This window comes from Sitophilus oryzae, unplaced genomic scaffold (genome assembly GCF_002938485.1).
Source record: "Sitophilus oryzae breed Bouriz unplaced genomic scaffold, Soryzae_2.0 scaffold_1297_pilon_pilon, whole genome shotgun sequence".
Classification (NCBI taxonomy): domain Eukaryota; kingdom Metazoa; phylum Arthropoda; class Insecta; order Coleoptera; family Curculionidae; genus Sitophilus; species Sitophilus oryzae.
Genome location: NW_022145945.1, coordinates 4,558,229 through 4,580,760, shown reverse-complemented (window position 1 = coordinate 4,580,760; position 22,532 = coordinate 4,558,229). Strand labels below are relative to the sequence as shown.

The window sequence follows — 22,532 nt, the reverse complement described above, 5'->3', positions numbered from 1 at the left end:
TCGGGACGTGAGTCTGTTTAGCGTCAGATTTGCGTCCGGGAGAAGCCCTTATAGATCCGAATAATATTTGTTTTAAATGGAAGATATGGAATGGGATATTATATTCAGTTAGTATATACTAGTCAGTTGCTAGGGGGCGGAGTACCCCCGGGTGAGTTTTACTATTTAACTATCAATTTTATCGAGATCAGTAAATGTGTGTTTTGTTAGTTTCATGTACAGTGTGGTCGAAATTGGTTTGTTTTAACAGACAAAACCTATTTCCTGGCTGGATAGAGCAAAACCGACATAGATGTCATGGGCTCGATTTCTGAGACACGTTTAATGGCGTAAACCGCTTGTTGATAATTTTACTGCCAACTGAGATAGGGGTCTTTTTGAATTTTTTACCATTTGGAAAATTGCCCATAACTTTTGTATTTCGCGGAATAATAAAATTCTGTAAAAATGTTCTTAACCAACTTTTTTAAGCACAATCCAGTGGCGTAGTCAGTTTTTTTCTATGCTTGCTCTTTTTGTCGGAAATAATAAAAAATATAATTTTTTAAATGGAAATCATAGTTGGCTATGAACTTAAAAAAATTCTGGCGTTTAACCCTTTCGAACGATATAAAGTTATGTGTATTTATTTCTAAGAATGAGAGAAATATTAAGTTTTTATCTTTGTATCGAAGCGGGCCTTGATTTGGTGTTGACCTATTGCAAGGGTTACTATAATATAGAATATTAAATTGTGATAAAACACAATTAGGCAAATAGGCCAACACAATTTCTCTCATTCTTAGAAATAGATACCCATAACTTTATATCGTTGGAAAGAGTTAAATGCTAGCATTTTTTTAAGTTCCTAGCCAACTATGATTTCGATTTAAAAAAATATATTTTTTATTATTTCTGACAAAAAGAGCAAGCATAGAAAAATACCGACTACGCCACTGGATTGTGGTTAAAAAAGTGCCTTAAGAATTTTCAAAATGTTAAAAAATTCAAAAGACCCCGTATCTTAGTTGGTAGTGAAAATATCAACAGGCGATTTACGCCATTAAACGTGTCTCAGAAATCGAGCCCATGACATGTATGTCGGTTTTGCTCTATCTAGTCAGGAAATAGGGTTTCTCGGTCAAAACAGATTAATTTCGACCACCCTGTATGTAAAACGAGAGTGTGCTTGCCAATGAGACACCAATGACCAACAGATATTTGAGGTGAATTCGCATTGGGAGACCTGGTTGAGTAAGCCCCAGAAATAAGCTTAAATATTATGACAAAGCCACGGTTTTAATATTATTTCAATGCGATCAACACCGGAAGTGCGTGAAATACAGAGCGAAAGCTTCTAATTTCTGTCGTATCGAGCGCTGCGGTCGGAATTTTTAAAATCAACTGAAATGCACCAAGCCTATAAACTCGGTAGTTTAGGATTTAAATTAGTTTGATAACGTTGTATAAGTTTCACAATTATTTAATTCTTATTTTTACTATATTCATCAAAATTAAAGGTAATACCAGTTCAAGAAACATTTTATTTCATAATTTGTTCCTTTTTGAAATTAATTCCGTTATTTTTCTTTCGTATTTTATAAAAAAAGTCTAAAAAAGTTTTTTTTTCTACTTTAAGTATTCGTTTATTTTTTCTCGAATATATTTAAAAAGAAGAAATGGTGACACTATTCAATCGCACAAATTCCCAGAACATTTGCAAATCCTTTTACCGATACCTTTCTTTATTTTCCAATGTTTCCATTTCCCATTTATCGCAGATACCGCCTCGCTTCTATCGATAAGCTTTAGAGCACGGCATCGAACGATTTGGGAGAGCAAAACCTCCAGAGAGATCGGATGCTTAGAAAAACTTTGAAAAAAGTCGAAGCAGAGCACTTTTTTAATCGATAATGATTAAAGAAAGTGCCAGAAAACACGGCCAAGAAATAATAAAATTCCTTCCAATATTATCAAAATAATGTTTAAACATAATATCTTAACATTTTGCCTTCCCCAATATTCATTCTCATTTAATTATACGCTTGAAATAAAGCTTGATTTTCATTTCATTCATGAATTAATCTTTTTGGTCGTCTTTTCGTTAGTTTTTATACAAGACGATAAAATGGTATTTTATCGTCTAAAGGCGGATTCTCACGACTGGCGTACTTGACAAACATTTGATATTGGAATATACTTGCCATGTCGTGAGAACGGGTTCCTTGGTCACTTGTCGCGTCCCCACTCTCTGTAGGTAAATATAGCCCGAGTCAAGGCGGATTCTCACGACTGGCGTACTTGACAAATATTTGTTATTGGAATATACTTGCCATGTAGTGAGAACGGGTTCCTTGGTCACTTGTCGCGTCCCCACTCTCTGTCGGTAAATATAGCCTGAGTCAAACCATTAATCGTACACTTGCCAAGTATACTTGGCCAGCCTGGGCCAGCCTTGTTTAGAATGGCCGAAGGGCAAAAAAACGACTGCGCAAATAATGTTACTGTTATAGCATATGTCCGATTTATTTCCGGATCGTAGTGTTTTTCGAGTTAATTGCGGATAATTTAAAACGTTAAAACAATAATAGATTATGTAATATCAAATTTACATTAATAACTTCAATACTGGCGGCATACCTAAATCGTTTTCACAGCAATAAATGGAGTGGACAAATGAAGACTACACGGGAAAACCAGAAATGTAACATTTTCATAGAAATTAAGATAGCAATACAACTTTATAGACAAATGTTAACGTCATTCGAAAAAAGAAAGCAATAATACGCTTAGTCCCAGAGATATTACAGCTTGGTTATTTTGCCGTACAAAAGAAAAATAAGAGTAGTCCACGCGTAAATGGCAAAAACCAGAGATGTACTTACGCATGGGCGACAAGCATGCATTTTGCAATTAGTACTATATTATTAAAACAAGCGATATTACAGAAAATAAACGTCGAAAATCAAAAACACAAACAAATTTATTCCGCTCGAAACTCGAAAAGCTTGCAATAAACAACAATAATCTCGACTGACCGAAAAACATAGATGAATCAACAAATCTCTCAAAAACATCATCTGACACGATCGATAGAAAAATATTATCCTTATGTAACAATCTTAAAGGTATACACATACGTAATTAATTTATGTACGTATATATGGAATATTTTTTTCGTTATCAATATGTTATAAATTTATGTATTGTAATAAAAACCTACTTAAATATTAATTTTCAACAAAAAAAATATGTAGTTTAGATTTAGGTTTTATACAACCTTTAATTAATTGAACATCTCTGGTTTTCCCCTGTTTTGTTTTGCATTTTGACTATTTTTTTCTAGATTATCTATTTAGATTTTTATTTCAATATTTCAGAATATGGCGATAATTCGCAATATTAATAATTCAGAATTGGTAGTAATATAAATATTTTTCTAATTATTCAACCGAAAATAACATATTTCTTTAAAAACACTAAATTTCATTTTTCTCGGCTCCAATTAAAATGGACAAAACTGGGTTTTCCCGTGTAGTCTTCAAATGATGTTTTGTTTTGGAATTTAGGGATTTATATGAAAATGAGTCCTTCATATGGATGGCCAAACATAAAGAACATAGAAATCGTATTGCAGTGTACAGTAAAAGAACTTAAAAAGAAAAAAGAATCACTAGCAACGACAATTTCGGGACAACCAGTATCCATCGATGCGACTATACTGTTTTACTTGCCAAGGATTGTAGGGGTACTTGGCAAATACGCAAATATTGGCGTACTTGCCAAGTACACTTGTCAATGTAGTACAAAGTGGGGACTGGTGGGGATACATGCCAAGTACGCAAATATTGGCGTACTTGTCAAGTACGCCAGTCGTGAGAATCCGCCTTCAAACGATTAATCGTACACTTGCCAAGTATACTTGGCCAGCCTTGTTTACACTTGCCGAGGCGCAAAAAAACGACTGCGCAAATAATGTTACTGTTATAGCGTATGTCCGATTTATTTCCGGATCGTAGTGTTTTTCGAGTTAATTGTGGATAATTTAAAACGTTAAAACAATAATAGATTATGTAATATCAAATTTACATTAATAACTTCAATACTGGCGGCATGAAGACAAATGAAGACTACACGCGAAAAACCAGATATGTCACATTTTCATGGAAATTAAGATACAACTTTATAGACAAATGTTAACGTCATTCGAAAAAAGAAAGCAATAATACGCTTAGTCCCAGAGATATTACAGCTTGGTTATTTTGCCGTACAAAAGAAAAACCACAGTAGTCCACGCGTAAATGGCAAAAACCAGAGATGTACTTACGCATGGGCGACAAGCATGCATCTTGCAATTAGTATTATATTATTAAAACAAGGGATATTACAGAAAATAAACGTCGAAAATCAAAAGACAAACAAATTTATTCCGCTCGAAACCTGCCGAAGCTTACAATAAACAATAATAATCTCGAGAAAAACATAGATGAATCAACAAATCTCTCAAAAACATCATCTGACACGATCGATAGAAAATATTATCCTTATGTAACAATCTTAAGGTATACACATACGTAATTAATTTATGTACGTATATACGGAATTTTTTCGTTACCAATATGGTTATAAATTTATGTATTGTAATAAAAACCTACTTAAATATAATTTTCAACAAAAATAATAGTTTAGATTTAGGTTTAATACAACCTTTAATTAATTGAACATCTCTGGTTTTTTCCTGTTTTGTTTTTGCATTTTGTCTATTTTTTAGATTATCTATTTAGATTTTATTTCAATATTTCAGAATATGGCGATAATTCGCAATATTAATAATTCAGAATTGGTAGTAATATAAATATTTTTTCTAATTATTCAACCGAAAATAACATATTTCTTTAAAAACACTAAATTGCATTTTCTCGGCTCCAATTAAAACGGACAAAACTGGGTTTTCCCGTGTAGTCTTCAAATGATGTTGTTTTGGAATTTATGGATTTATACGAAAATGAGCCCTTCATATGGATGGCTAAACATAACGAACATAGAAATCGTATTGCAGTGTACAGTAAAAGAACTTAAAAAGAAAAAAGAATCACTAGCAATGACAATTTTGGGACGACCAGTATCCCTCGATGCGACTATACTGTTTACTTGCCAAGGATTGTAGGGGTACTTGGCAAATACGCAAATATTGGCGTACTTGCCAAGTACACTTGCCAATGTAGTACAAAGTGGGGACTGGTGGGGATACTTGCCAAGTACGCAATATTTGCGTACTTGGCAAGTACGCCAATATTTGCGTATTTGCCAAGTACCCCTACAATCCTTGGCAAGTAAACAGTATAGTCGCATCGAGGGATACTGGTCGTCCCAAAATTGTCGTTGCTAGTGATTCTTTTTTCTTTTTAAGTTCTTTTACTGTACACTGCAATACGATTTCTATGTTCGTTATGTTTAGCCATCCATATGAAGGGCTCATTTTCGTATAAATCCATAAATTCCAAAACAACATCATTTGAAGACTACACGGAAAACCCAGTTTTGTCCGTTTTAATTGGAGCCGAGAAAAATGCAATTTAGTGTTTTTAAAGAAATATGTTATTTTCGGTTGAATAATTAGAAAAATATTTATATTACTACCAATTCTGAATTATTAATATTTTGAATTATCGCTATATTTTGAAATATTGAAATAAAAATCTAAATAGATAATCTAAAAAAAATTGTCAAAATGCAAAACAAAACAGGAGAAACAAAAGGGAAAAAAAAGGTTGTATAAAACCTAAATCTAAACTATTATTTTTTTTGTTGAAAATTTATATTTAAGTAGGTTTTTATTACAATACATAAATTTATAACCATATTGATAACGAAAAAAATATTCCGTATATACGTACATAAATTAATTACGTATGTGTATACCTTTAAGATTGTTACATAAGGATAATAGTTTTCTATCAATCGTGTCAGATGATGTTTTTGAGAGATTTGTTGATTCATCTATGTTTTTCGGTCAGTCGAGATTATTGTTGTTTATTGTAAGCTTCGGCAAGTTTCGAACGGAATAAATTTGTTTGTGTTTTTGATTTTCGACGTTTATTTCCTGTAATATCCCTTGTTTTTATAATATAATACTAATTGCAAGATGCATGCTTGTCGCCCATGCGTAAGTAAATCTCTGGTTTTTGCCATTTACGCGTGGACTACTCTGATTTTTCCTTTGTAGGGCAAAATAACCAAGCTGTAATATCTCTGGGACTAAGCGTATTATTGCTTTCTTTTTTCGAATGACGTTAACATTTGTCTATAAAGTTGTATCGCTATCTTAATTTCTATGAAAATGTGACATATCTGGTTTTTCCCGTGTAGTCCTCATTTGTCCACACTCCATTTATTGCTGTGAAAACGATTTAGGTATGTCGCCAATATTGAAGTTATTAATGTAAATTTGATATTACATAATCTATTATTGTTTTAACGTTTTAAATTATCCGCAATTAACTCGAAAAACACTACGATCCGGAAATAAATCGGACATACGCTATAAGAGTAACATTATTTGCGCAGTCGTTTTTTTGCGCCTCGGCCAGTGTAAACAAGGCTGGCCCAGGCTGGCCAAGTATACTTGGCAAGTGTACGATTAATTGTTTGACTCGGGCTATATTTACCGACAGAGAGTGGGGACGCGACAAGTGACCAAGGAACCCGTTCTCACGACATGGCAAGTATATTCCAATAACAAATATTTGTCAAGTACGCCAGTCGTGAGAATCCGCCTTTATATAAAAAAATTGATTATACACATTAATAATACAGAAATTACAGCTAAATTAGATTAAAATTTTATTTTAAGATGAAACTTTTGTTAACAACATTCTGAGAATTTGAAAAATGAATTGAATAATGACAAGATAAGTGACACCTGTCTAAAAGAGACAGCGAGTTAGTGTGGCAATTTGGTTATGTAAAATTTAGACAATGACAATTTTTATTATGCGAAATAAATACTGGTTGCCTAACGATTAACATTAATTTAAAAATAGATCCCCAACAGGAATAACGAACAAACATTTAAACAAAAACAGACCACAGACTACACAAAACAAATTGTTGGTTAATAGCAATTAGTAGTAGTCAGAGATATAGATGTAGTAGTATTTTGGTTTAAACCTTAAGATTAACGAAGATCTAAAAATCTAAAGAAAGATCTAAAAATAAACCGGAATACATAAACTGAACCAAACTGAACAATAAATGTATAATTGAATATAATAATATTGAGTTTTTACTTATTTATCCATAAAGGTATTTAAAGATTTTTATCCGTAATTTTTATAGTAAACCGGATTGATAAAAAAACTGAGACCCAAACCAATTATCTCATTTGTTTGTCCAATTTCGTTGAAGTTTCTCTTCGACGGCTCTATATTATCAAGGAAAAAGGCGAAATGAGTGAAAATGTCTTGGGAGGAAAATCTTTCCCGTTTTTCCGAGAATCCAACTCTCTTACGTCGTAAAAATGCTTTAATTCTTTCCACTTGGCTTTCAATGCGTTTAAATTAAATTGCCTGCGGAGATAATTGGTGAAGAGCTCTTTTTCTTTCTTGTCCAGGAAGTGTTTGATTAATTTAATCGAACGAGTTGAATCTATTAATCCTGAAAATGGATTTATTTAGGACAAAGTGTGACAATTTATCCTTTTAAAATTAGAAAAATTTATTGAATTGAGATTTGAAGTAACATTTTTCTGAATAAGATACAGGGATGATGTCGTTATGGCGAGTTCACTTCCTCAAAAAGATTCTTTTTCTTCCTTAATTTAGAGATATTTTTTAAAGAATTATACCGGGTGCGTCTCAAAAGTGGCTCACCCCAATATTTTTTTTTATTTTTTCAGATAAAAAAACGCGATTTGATATGTTAGTATATGACATAAATTAGGATTAATTGACGTATTCTATTGTTTAAAGAAGGCGTCTATTCTTCTCAAAGAGACCTGGTTTAAATTAAAAAGAAGTATAAAAAAGTATAAAAAAGAAGTATAAAAAAGACTGACCGAAGTTGAGACCGAGACTTTCAGTCTTTTGTATTCTATTGTTTTTGGTCACTTCCTCTTCTCTACTACTACTACTCTAGAGATATTTTTTAAAGAATTATACCGGGTGCATCTCAAAAGTGGCTCACCCCAATATTTTTTTAAATTTTTTTTAGATAAAAAAAACGCGATTTGGTATGTAAGTATATGACACAAATTAGGATTAATTGACGTATTCTATTGTTTAAAGAAGGCGTCTATTCTTCTCAAAGAGACCTGGTTTAAATTAAAAAGAAGTATAAAAAGTTTCAAAAAAGAAGAATAAAAAAGTATAAAAAAGAAGTATAAAAAAAGAAGTATAAAAAAGACTGACCGAAGTTGAGACCGAGACTTTGAGTCTTTTGTATTCTATTGTTTTTGGTCACTTCCTCTTCTCTACTACTACTACTCTAGAGATATTTTTTAAAGAATTATACCAGGTGCATCTCAAAAGTGGCTCACCCCAATATTTTTATTTTATTTTTTTAGATAAAAAAACGCGATTTGGTATGTAAGTATATGATATAAATTAGGATTAATTGGACGTATTCTATTGTTTAAAGAAGGCGTCCATTCTTCTCAAAGAGACCTGGTTTAAATTAAAAAGAAGTATAAAAAAGACTGAAAAAAGAAGTATAAAAAAGTATAAAAAAGAAGTATAAAAAAAGAAGTATAAAAAAGACTGACCGAAGTTGAGACCGAGACTTTGAGTCTTTTGTATTCTATTGCTTTTGGTCACTTCCTCTTCTCTACTACTACTACTTTATATAGATATTTTTTTAAAGAATTATACCGGGTGTAAAATGAGAAATCAAAAGTGGCTCACCCCAATATTTTTTTTTATTCTTTTAGATAAAAAAACGCAATTTGGTATGTAAGTATATGACATAAATTAGGATTAATTGACGTATTCTATTGTTTGAAGAAGGCGTCCATTCTTCTCAAAGAGACCTGGTTCAAATTAAAAAGAAGCATAAAAAAGATTCAGAAAAGAAGTATAAAAAAGTATAAAAAAGAAGTATAAAAAATAAGTGTAAAGAAAGAAGTATAAAAAGACTGACCGAAGTTGAGACCGAGACTTTGAGCCTTTTGTTTTCTATTGTTTTTGGTCACTTCGTCTTTCATCGGAAATGACTACAATTTTGAAATTTAAATGACACACTCGGTACATTTCTACTTTATTGGATAGAAAATGACACTCATATTGGACAGAATGACATATCATATGTCAACTTTTGACATATTCACATATGGTTTATTTGAAATTGTAATATACGGTACATAACGACAATTTGACTCGAAATACCAAGTGTGTGGTACCAAATTATTCGGAAAAAAATGCTTTTTCCACTTATGCGAATGAGCCCCCCTTTTCCATTTGAAAAAAAAATTGAGATATGATTAAAAATACGATTTGGGCATCTTTTAACCGGCCAGGACAAGACACAGCCACTTTAGATTGAAATTTAAAATACCATTTTTTTAAAGCGAAAATATCAAAAGTTGACATATGATATGTAATTTTACTCAGAGTGTCATTTTCTATCGAATAAAGTAGAAATATACCGATGGTACAGTTTAAAAATCAAAAGCTGTAGTCATTTCCGGTGAAACAAGAAGGTACCAAAAACAATTGAATACCGTCAATCAATCCTAATTTATATCATATACTAACATACCAAATCTTGTTTTTTATCTGAAAAAATAATAAAGTTATAGGGATGAGCCACTTTGCAAAAAAAAATAAATACTAGAGGGACCATTTTACGCAAAGAAAATATGTCGTCGGTGGAGTTGAAATATTTATAATAAAATGTATCTAGGGATGGAGGTAGTTTTCATTCTTATCGTACTTTTTCGTCATTTTTGTGAAAACCAAATGTTAAAAAAATCACTTAGCAGTTAGAAAAACATAGACACCCAAAATCTCATTCATATCGGAATAACGGTTCATAAAATATCTGAAAAAATGTGTTTTTTTTAAGTTTGATACCCTCTAGCGGACAAACGAAGCACTTTTGTATAAAGGTAAAATGAGTCCAAAGTTTTAACGCCGAAATAAGAAATTCATCAAAGTGTCATAATGTTTGTGAATAAACCACTGAATCGCGCATAAATATAAAAATCTGTTTTGCGACTGGATATTTCTCATGCTCAATTTAAAATCACACGCATACTTTATCAAATAAAGTTTATATTGTTTGTTGTTATTGAACGCGGGCAATTTAAATATGCTTTTTGAAAGAGCGCCGATTACTAAAAAGTTGTTATAATGTAGTGGAGTGTATTTTTAGCAACGAAATACATATCTCATATGTATATTATTGTAACAAAATGGTGTAAACATACTTTAGAGTTATGCTGGCGGCATTAGTTTTTCGGGAACTCGCTAAAGTTTAGCAAAAAATCTGTAGCTGTCTGTCGAAAAGTGATTTGGGCGTGAGTGCGCGTGGACTTACTGTGTAAAATGCATTTAAAAATACTGTGCGGCAGTTTGTAACAAATATTTTTGATTAAAAATTATGGTTTCTCGTATTTAAATATAGTTTTGGTCTTGGAGAATGCGGTGAAAGATGACTTCAAGAGTTTTTAGTATTATTTGGAGAAGTAGGTACCTATATTTTAAATACTGGCATTACACTGAAAAAAATAATTTGTGAATTTAGTAACAATATTGATGGTTATTTGTTGCCACAGATTATTGTAGTAAATTTACCATCTGTTTTTTAGTTTTACAACTCGTTTGTAAAATTGCTGTATGGCTAATTTGTGGCATGTATACAAATATGTTATATCTTTATATTCTCCAATATTTTTTTGCGAATTTATGTAAAAAGTTGTATCTCATATAGTAAATTTAACCTATTCATTGTAAATTTATATTTTAAAATCGCCAACTTCTTGTACTATTAATATAGAGTAGAGTAACAACAAATTAAAACATTTTATTATATTGAATTTACAATTACTTTTGTAAATTCACATAGCGTTAGTAAATATTAATAAACTTAATAAAACACATGTTTCTAATCATTATATTTACTATAAGGGTTAAAAAAAGTCACAAAACAGAACTTATGTATGCAAGATACTCATTGTAATCTCTTCTTGTCGAAGAACCTTAATTGAATTCTGTGCCTAACCAAAATAGAAACACAATTGCTATTATATACAAAATAAAAAAAAACATACAACAAAAAGGTATCTAATCAAAACAGTCAACTTACCAAGTTAGAGACTTAGAGACTATGGCTTTATAGAGTCCTCTACTCCGGTCCTCTATTAAATTTGTCCTCCGAAACAGAGTCTGAAAGAATAAATAATACTTAGAGATATGTTGATATAGGGAGATGAGATGGAACAATTATGTTTACATAAAAAAATCGCTAAAATTAAAATGCAATTAATTATTATAAATAGAGATTGTGTTTTCTAAGAGAGTTGGCTTTATACAGGGTGTCCCAGAAATAAGTGCAAATATTTTAACTGGCGGTATAGTTCAACCCCAGAAACACGCCTATGAGGTTTTTTTCGCGAAAAAATGATTTTGAAAATTCGGAATTTTTTGAAAAAATTTTTGGAATTTTTTTTAGATTTTAGTTAAAAAACATAATTTCTTGATAATATGGCAACATAGGTATTAGATTAAATTTACAAGAAAGAAAATCCAGAAAAGATTTGGTGGTTCTCAAAATTTTAGCAAAATTTTCAAAGTAAAATAACTCCGTTATTTTGGCCCTATTTGAAAAACGATAAAGAGAAAATATGTTTCTTTTATCGAGATCTACCACCCCTTAAAATATTTGCACTTATTTCCCGGACACCCTGTATTTACAGAAACTACATGTAAACATAATTAATATAATTAATATATATATAATTAATATACTTACCCCCGGTGTTTTCAGGTACAGATAGCGCGTTATAATCCGCCAGATATATTTTATTTGATGGATAGCAGAAAAACGTGTATCTTCACCTATAGTTAGCAATATCTATTAGATAAAATAACCTTATCCATCAGATATCTTATTTGGGACCTGAACTGCCAAATAGCGCTTTATTTGTCGGATAAAAATTTGACGCACGAGCAAATAAGGCATGAGGAGAAAATTTTATTTGACAAAATTGCTTAACATAACATAAGACATTGTTGCTATTGAAGATTTCGTTTATTCCCACAAATTCGATTTTCGATTATTTGGAAAAGACTTACCTAGTAGACTATCACCATTTTAGAACGTATGGGGTATAAACACCAATAAACACATTGAAATGGTGCAAAAAACTGTTGTTGCTAGTGCCGGACTTTACAAGGACTGTTACAAAATAAAGAGAGCCTCTGTTAGAGCATCAGAACGAAGAGAATGCATTAAGTCAGGATAATAGTGATAAAACAGCAATTTATAAATTATTTTATTTAAATCCTTTCAATTATAAACCATTCCCTAATTAATAAAGCGCTAAAGTAGGTAAAAAATAAATAAAACTTTTTAAATCAAACTATTTATTTCATTTTTAATTCGCATATATTAATTAATAAATATTATAACAGGAACCTGTTATTCAACTCACATTTGCTTTTATTTCTTTTGTGTTAAAATTTTAGTTTAATTTCTTGCACAATACCTTATACCGTATGTTTTTCTTACCAAGTACCTTATACCGTATGTTTAAAAAAAACGGCGTTTTGTTGGCTGGGAAATGACCATCGATGACATTTCCCATATGAAATGATAGCAATTTGCATTTCATAGCCATCGGTAACGCCGTTTTTTCGATCATACAGTACATCTCTTCTCCAAGCTGTTTTTTAAGTAACTCTCTAGAATTCCAGTTAGTTCAACTTTGTTCAGACAAGATTTTTCCTTTATTTTTTCTTTTTTATTAAATAATTTGTACATATAATGTGTAAATGTAACAATTGTTATAGGTACTATTCATTTATTATAATTAAGACAAAAGTATAAGTGTATTTATCTATTTTATAAAATAAAAACTCGCTTTAATTACTATCATCGATGCTATCCTACCTATTTCTTTACTATAAGAAGCCCTAGAACAATAACATATTTGTAGTTATTACTAATATTCTTATGCTATATTTTTATTTTTCAATATTAATAACTTACCATATGGTGGTTTTAGGATTTGTTTATAAATCTCTGCTTGCACTTCACCAGCTTCTTCCATATTTTGTATTATCAATTGTACTAAAATGTTAATATAATAAATATAACAGTAATATCATGTAATTAAATTATAAATTATGCTCTGCGCTGTGCTCGACATTTTGTGGAAACGACCCAAGCTCACCTGATGATGGGGTAGGGCCCCGAAACCGGTAGTGAGAGCAGGTTGATCCACATTATGTCGAACATAGCGTGGAATTAATTTCTATATTAGCAGTTCAAGGCAAGAAACTCTTATATAATTTTATTATAAATCACTTACATATACTTTTTTCCTTGTTTTAATATCTTATAAATCGCATTCCATCAATAGATCTATTTCACCACTGCGGAAATTGAATTATCTTTCCCTTTTTCCATAAAGGTAAATTTAACTAGCCTATACCATAATAGAACTAGTTGGAGTTGAACACAAAATATATTTTAGTTGAATTTTACTGTTTTTATTTTTATTTTGACGATCTTTTGACAACTAATGTAGAATGTTTAGGAGGGGAGTTAGTCACCGCGACCTTAAAGATCTATTGTGTGTTCCCCTTTCTTGAGTTATAACGAGTTATGTCATCATACAGTCTCAAGGCTTTAACAAAAGCCTTTGACAATTAAACAATAACCTCACTTTTTAATCTAACGATTTGAAATTCCGAGTTTTAGTCTCTGTCTGTTGCATAGACTTTACATATATAACCATCTCAATTTCAGATATCTTATATTGGCAACACTTTCTCTACGGAGTGTCTAACGGTCCGTCCTCCAAATTGTTATATTTTGGATTATTTTGTATGAAAATACCCAAATGTTATATTCTATAGATAGCAGGCTCTAGATTGTTTATCTTTTAGATGGCTATTTGTTAGATAAAAGTTATTTATTTATAACTGAAGACACGGGGCCTTAGCCTTATATTTTTTTCAGTGTTAATCTATTTTTTTCTTGCAATCAAGTTTTTGAAAAAGAAACGAAACAAATACCGTTTTTAAGAAACTTTGAGGTGAACGGACATGTTTAAAATAAACATATTTCTTTAAATTGAATACATTCAGTTTTAAGACACTGTATACATAAATAAAATTACTGATTTTTAAAATATTATTTGCAAACTAGGGAGAGGGTAATCAGACAACGAATAGAGATAACAGGTGTTAAGTAATAGCTTTTAGTCTACTCTTCGAGACACACTGACAAAGAATGTTATTTAAGGTAAAGTAAATGTTTCCTCATTATTTAAATAATATTAACTAAAGCATTTATTTTATATTCTTGTTGAAATATTCTGTACTAAAGCTTTTTCTTGTTTATTTGATCGGACAAATGTCACTTTTACGCCTAAGCACAAAGGTACGAAAATATATTATTTAGCTGACATAAAGTGTCAAATTCAACGAGTGTAACCATAATTTTTTGATATATAATTACTTCAAGATATTCGTTTTATTTTTTTTATATTATTTCAACGTTTGAAATTGTTAAAAAAATTATTTGTGACGTTTGAAAAAAATTGTACGTATATCCTACAGTGATTCAGTGATGCACAATATGAAAAACTACCCTATTTTTCTAGGCGGTGTTATTATTTTAATCTCTAAATAAATTACCAAAGTTTAGAAGTGCTTTAAAAACAAGCCTCGGTACGGTAGTAAATTATATAGAGCCACTTTTATGATAGAAATTAATAAAGCTGATTGCAAATTGGAAAAAGGAGTTTATCGAAATTTACGGTAAATTTATCGACTTAAAAAATACAAGTAGGCCATGAGAAATGGAAATTTAGTAGTTTATCGATGATTATTTATGACGAAGACCATCCAGTTTTATTTAGTTTGTTCATTAAAATGTTGTATCCTATGTTATCAGTGGCGGATACAGAGGGGGGGCCATGAGGCCCGCCCTCATTAGCACTGTTTATTAAAATGTTGTATACTATGTTATAGGGCTTGTTTCTCTCTACAATTTTCTATCTCACAATGTACCGTTTGTGTCCGGGAAGGGTTCATAGTTCCATAGTTGGTCGATTTTCGAAAGAAATCAGTACATGAATATTATTTCGTATATTTTTCATTTTATTGATTTTATGGAAAGCGCTGTTCATTAAAATGTTGTATCCTATGTAATAGGGTTTGTTTCGCTCTACAATTTCCTGTTTCACAATGTACCGTTTGTGTCCGCGGAGGGTTCATAGTTTCATAGTTGTCGATTTTCGAAAGAAATCAGTAGGTATATGTATATTATTTCGTATATTTTTCATTTTATTGATTTTATTGAAAGCACTGTTCATTAAAATGTTGTATCCTATGTTAGAGGGTTTGTTTCTCTCTACAATTTCCTGTCTCACATTGTACCTTTTGTGTCCGGGAAATGTTCATAGTTTCATAGCTGTCGATTTTCGAAAGAAATGAGTACATGTATATTATTTCGTATATTTTTCATTTTATTCATTTTATGGAAATCATTATTGTACAATATACAGGGGGTTTCAAATTGTATTAGGGAAACTTTGGCAGCATAATCTGTAGATAAAAATAAAAATACGTAAAAAAGTTCGTATAAATTTATGTCCTAAAATGCTTCGTTTCGAAGATACAGGGTGTAGAAATTTCATTCCTATTTCGTGTTTTTTCTAAATAATTTCTGAACTATACTCGATATTTGAATAAAAATTATTGGTGCTGGGTGTTTATTGACATGATAAATACATACATATGAGTTTATGTTAATGCATCTTTCACCATAAAGAAATGCCAAATAAATGAATATCAGTCATCACCAAGTTATTTAAACTAGAATTTGGATCATGAAAATTCCAGAATGTTTTTACTGCAATCTGTTTGTATAAGTATCAAGAACCAAATATAATTAAATTTAGCAGTTAAAGTTAAATTATATCGTTTGTTGGATATAGAGAATTACATCAAATAATGTTATTCTATTGTATTATAAACTCAGTGCGCATTTCGTCACTGAATCTCAAAAAAACACAAAAGTAAGAAATAAAAATATATATCTTTGGCAAAATATCATTGTTAGTTTGTTACGTAGAAGTTATTACTTTAAATCGTTTTATATTATTTGCAACATTTGAAATTGTTTAAAAAATTATTGGTGAAGAAAATTATAAGTTTAGAATAGAAATAAGGACAATGTAAACACTTTATGGCGCTATTCTTGCAACGGTCGCGACCCAAAGCTTTTGATAATTTCGGATCGGTTCGGCTTTTCCCGGAATTATGTCGCCAAATATTGTTTATTCAAATTTATTATTATTTTCTTTTAATTTTATAAATAAAATACAGTGTGTTGCATACAAGAAACTTTATTTTATATAAGGGCATGTATGTGAAATACCTATGAAACATTCGAAACCGACGTTATGCCACGATCCACGATGTTTTTTGCAGTTCACAGTTCACAGTTCACAACACAGTTTTTTAGTTTTAAATGTCACTTTTTCACAATTATTCACGTGTTTGAGTAAGTAAAATTTAAATTAAACTCACAAGATAGCAATAATTACTTTGAGAATGGACGCTTTAAACACTTTTCGGTATCTTTTCAATGAGGGCGGTTTAAATTTTGAAAGATGTTAAAATTTTTGAAGATTCTGACTTTGACAAGAGAAAATTATTTCTGTTATTGCTTGGCGGTTCTTCTTAGCAATCGCTATAGCAGCGTCAGATCGCGTACAACGGTCGCGACCCAAAATAATATATTTTGACGGGCTTTCCAATCTAAATTTATTTCCTTTATCTATGATTATAGTTTTACACCCGCCAAAACCAATGGCATTTGACAGCGTATAACATTTTTGATAATACCTTTGTTTATATATAACGTTATTAAAAGGGTAATACGGAATAAAACTAGACGTAATAAAAACTCTGTAATTTGTTATTTTATTAAAAGTTCTATCTCTAAAAATAGCAATAAAAGTTATAGCCAGTTAGACGGGTGACAAAATAAAATACTAACAGTGCCACATAAAAGTGTTTTTCATAAAACTATATTACTTGTTTCTTACTATACAGCATCTTACTGAAAAAATCTTAGAAAATTATAAACAACTTTTATTTCTCTTTTAGGAAAGGTTTACAAGGTTTTAAACTTCATAAACAAGCACAAAAATAAAGCTTCAGCTCAAAAGCTTTTTAGAATAAGGCCAATTTTTCACTTTTCCCTCTCATTTTCCTTTCCCATCTCATTAGTTTTTTAACCGAGCTGCCAGGAACTTTATGTTTTTCAGTGATCCAGGTAAAAAGGTTAATCAATTCTTGGAGGAAGCTTGGAAAGCCCATATCCGTTTATTTTTCTTTTTTCTTTGAATCTTTCAGTTGACTGAACAAGAAATCAAGTATAATTTATCGTTTTTGATAAATGGCTGAGTGCCTAAAAATTAAAAATATTAGTTTTTTGAAGATATTCTTTATAAAGGGCGGTCCGAACTGTATTCTGAAAACTTCGGCAACATTATTCTGCCGATAAAAATAAGAAAAAAGATTCGTATAAATGTATGTCCTAGAAAGCTTAGTTTCGAAAATACAGGGTGGTTTTCACTCAGTAGATTTTTACAGGTACGAACGAGAGAGAGAGAAAAGTTATTACTCTTCAAAACAGTTAAAACGCATGCAGGTGGCGCCCCCTACAAATATGAGTCATATTGACATTAAAATAAAATTTCCCAGACACCAATTTTCATCCAAATATTGACGTTACTTCAGAAATTATTTGGAAAAAATCGAAATAAAAATTAAACTTCTACACCCAGGGCGTATTTTACCATAAGACCCATAAGGCCCGAGCCTTGGGCCCGGTGGTCTGGGGGGCCCGTTAAAGCTTGTAAAATATTCATAATTTCAAATGTAAATTTGTCATAGCAGAGAAAAAAAAAACAGTTACCTCTGAAAAGGAAAATAGAATTAAATAAAATAAACTTTAGATTGATATAATTAATGCATTTTTTAAAATTAGAATTAATTGTTGTTTTTTTATTATTTATTTTGTTGAATTCAATGTTTATTTATTTTATAAAATTATTAAAAAAATAAAAAATAAAAATAATTGTTTTATTTCTTTAACCCAAACTAACAAGAGAATTTTTGAATTTTATTGGAAAAGAGGGCCCGAATTTTTGCTTGGGCCTTAGGGCCCGAACCGATGAAAAATAGGCCCTGTCTACACCCTGTACTTCCGAAACTAAGCTTTTTAGGACATGCTGCCTATTTCTGGAATACAGTTCGGACCACCCTGTATAAATACTCTTCAGAAAAAAAAGCATTTTTGTGAGAATATTTCGAAAAATGTTGTTCTTTACATCTTGTAATTATTGTTTTATTAAGTTTATTATCCGTGTAACCATTCAAAAACGTCTCATTTGAAGTCTGAATGACTGTTTCTCTTCTTGGCTGTTTTATTAAAGCATCTGTTTTTGTTTTCAGAAAGCCCACTGGAAGATGAGGAAGAAAAAGAAAAAGGCGAAGATTCGCCCGAGAAGGGGCAGGTGAGGAGGGACACTTGCATCGACATTCCAAGAACTGAAAACTGCACATTGTTAGATAGACCACCGATAGATAAGAAAGTAAAAGTAAGTAAATTTATTTACAGTTCCTCCAACTAAACTTTTAGTCACGTGATTAAGCTTGACCGGCCCAGCGTTGTCCACTTTTACATATTTTTCTTCTATAAATCTTTAAGAAACAAACATAAATTAATTATAGATATATAAAGAGTTATTATTTACATCAACCAAACTCACCTTCTTAACATAACTTAAGCGAACTTACCATACGATCGAGAAAAAAACGGCGTCCCACAGTGGTTCAGATTGCTAAAGAGTGGCGCATAGGATATTTTTAATTTTATTACAAATTCTAAACTTATTAGGTTTAATGGCGGATTTATTAACATGACAAAGATAGTCCAAGGAATAAACAAAATATATTTCAGACTATGTTTGTTTAGTATAAAAATATTAAAAAAGGGGGATTTTCTATGAATTTTATTCAAAAATTATAGTTTTTAAAAAGGTTTGAAAAATGCTTCGAACCTAGTCAAAAAAAGAATACCCATTAGGTTATCTGGTCTAAATTAAAGAAAAAAACATAAATTGCAATATGCGTTAAATGGAGTCTTCAAACTCATTTTCTTCATGACATGACTCACCACCACTTTCTTCTAGTTCTTCTTCACTATCTGATTGACAATAATATTCTGTTGCCATATGAATGTCATCTGCGGGTAAATCTTCACCTATTTTTAGTGGCGACTACTTTCTCCGGAAATTCAAACCCTAGTTGGACTGCTTTTCCCGTCTTATTGTTATGTTCCTTCCTTAAACTAGAAACGAGATTCCGAGGTGTAAGAATCTCTAATTTCTAGAAATAAATTGATTTTTAATCTTTGCCATTAATTAAAAGCATTAATGCAATATTTGCAGCATTATGTAGATAAAAAAACATGTTTTTTTCTGTAAGACATTATAAATTAATTCCTTGGCAATATACCTTCGGTCTCTTTATTTTTTGGGACTTGGAGAATTCTGAAAAAAAATCTTCTTGAAGGGCCAGGGTCATCAAAAGATTGATTCTCTTCCATTTGAAGTAAATTTTTATTCAGCCAGAGACAATTGTTGGAAATAAAACTGCTCCAAGTATAACTACATTTCCTCCACTTTTCTGACCATTTATAAACAAAATTTTCAATTTGCTTATTTTTCGATAATATGTTAGGTATATTATTATCACACAAAAATGAAATAATTTCATCAATAATATCCGCTTCTGACCTATTATTAAAACCCATTTTCAAAAACCGCTCACATATTGACCTGCGGCTTATTGTTCCTATAATAAAAGGAATAGAGTACGGAGGAACATGTGAGTCTCTCTGTAGTTACACTTTTACCACTCCAGAGTTACTCAAAAAATATTAGTATAATAATTTAAGAAATTATCCATGGAACAAAAATCAGACTACTGGTCAATTTAAAATTTTAATTTATATATCATCTACCTCGGGATCTCTTGGGGTAAGATACTTGTGGTAAATTAAACTTGGTATAATACCGTTTAAAAATTATAAAATACAGAAGCGGAGATCTGCGGAGTTCTAAAGATACGCAATTTCAAAGTTTAACTTTTTTCAAAAGAACGCTCTATGTTTGTGGTAACTACTAGCTTCATAAAAAAATATTTAAGTTAATAAAATTCTCTTAAAAAGTACTTACCTTGATCTTCAAAATCCATTTTAATTTAATTTATTTCCAAGTCTCTGAACTAAGAACCAAAATATATTAGCAACACTAAACCATTATCAGCAAATAACTGATATATTTAAACTACAAAATCTAACGAAAACAACATTCCTGTACGCTTTTTTATTACGATTAAAAAGTGGATCGTGATAAATTTGAATAAATGGACCCATCATCTGTTGAAAATAATATCATTGTTGAAATTTTCGAAATTTTTTTCTTTATCCCTATGCGTCGATTTTATTGAATCTGAACCAATGTGGCGTCCCCGGTGGTTTCCTTTTTATAGCACTGAGCATGGTTTGATAAAAAAAAAAACAAAAGAAAAGAAATATATATATTTTTCTATATTGTGGTTAATACTATTAAACAATTCTTGTGTAACCTTAGAGGAATAGTCAATTAATGTAGTAGTAATACATTAGACTCAATTACAAACTAATGATATTTATTCATACTCGTTGCAAAATATGCAGTGTATAACAAGTGCGTGAAGGATATATTTTTAGCCGACCATAGTTTGTTCCAACCAGCAATTCGGGATCGTTTCGAAATCGTCCTAGAATCGGTTTTCTTGCACTTTGTTAGCATGCGCGAACTTCGAATAGTTCCGTGGCGGTGCAAAAGTATCACTGTTGGAACACTTTGTGGATTGTTTTTGGGACTGTCAAAAGTGTCAAGCGTGCGTGTATCGATCGGTTTTTTATTTTTGTTTAGAATTTCATAACATAACCCTATTATTTTTGTCTGCAATTTGCAATAATAATAATTATTATTCTTGAAATGGAGAATCAGAATCCAGTAATTGTTGTAAGTGTTGTTTCAACTGTATACTAACTAACTCACTTACCTATCCTCTCTTTTATGATCCTGTTATTTCATTGCAGTGGTAGAATCTTTGAACATTATTTTATAAATAAAAAATTAATTAAAATTTCCGAAAGATTTGTTCCACACAAACTCACAAGCAAAAGTATAACGCACACGTATTCGAATTCGTAAAAAATAACCAAGACAGAAGCATCAGCCGGACGCCGGACCAGAATCAGCTGTTAAAAATCGATAATCCCTGCCAATATGCTTTAATACGCAAGTCAACCCAAACAGTTCTCAATTTGGATCATGTACCGAAATTACCGTTCTGAAGTCGTAAATAAACGATCCCAAGGTAGGTTGGTACGCAAATAGGATCGTCCGATAACCGTCAAATCTCGGTTGGAACACATTTGAATTACTGCGCACGAGCGTGATCGTTCGGTGACGGTTCTGAGGTGGGTTGGAACAAACCTCATACTAACAGGTAACAGGTATGGTAGGCTATTAAGATTGGCAAAAAAAAAGTTTTTTTTAATTTCACTCAAAATGAGTTATTTGGGTCATAAATGACCTTAATACAAAATATTTTCATGGTGTCTCTCTGTCCGTCTGTCTGTAACACGATAACTCAAAAACCGCTAAGCCGATTTTAACCAAATTTGGCACAAAAATACTGTGGCACCCGAGAGTCTGGCCATTAGTTTTTGAGGGGGTGGGAGTTGGTAAGGGAGTATGGGAGGGGGTTAAAAATTTTAAAAAATCGTAACTCCAAAATTACAGTAGCTATGGCGAAATGCGGTTTTCAATTTAAGATTAGGAATAATATTTGCAACAAAATTTGTAATAACATCAAAATCAGTCAAAGTCGCAGTTTTTGAGATAAAAAAAAATTGGAAAAATTCCTTTACTTTGAAACTAAGAGAACTGCCTACCAACTTTTTATTAATTTTAGTATGGGCGTGTATTTTAGTTTACTCGTTACTACTACCTCACAAGAATACCTGAATAAATTGCTTATTCTACAGTGGTAATTAACAAAAATCAACTCTGACAAACTTTAGATATTTCCGAATTTGTGAAAAATTAGTTGGCAAAGTCGTTAGCTGGCTTCAAACTTGAAATCTTTCTCTTTAACTAACTTTACGTAAACTCGGGAATTAGCGAGATGCAATTCGTTCGAGTGCTAGTTGAATACAGATAACACTAAAACTGACTAAGAATACCAAAT

General features: G+C 31.1%; 1 protein-coding gene across 1 annotated transcript in view; it reads left to right on the top strand.

The window, feature by feature from the left end:
* Positions 1-10,487: 10,487 nt before the first annotated feature.
* The window catches only part of LOC115874611 (transient receptor potential-gamma protein), a 312,812-nt gene continuing 300,767 nt past the window's right edge, over positions 10,488-22,532 (top strand). Inside the window, exons 1-2 of the mRNA XM_030889819.1 lie at positions 10,488-10,660; positions 18,675-18,820. Coding sequence (XP_030745679.1) covers positions 10,627-10,660; positions 18,675-18,820 — 180 coding nt within the window. The 5' untranslated portion in view covers positions 10,488-10,626. The remainder of the gene's footprint in view (positions 10,661-18,674; positions 18,821-22,532) is intronic.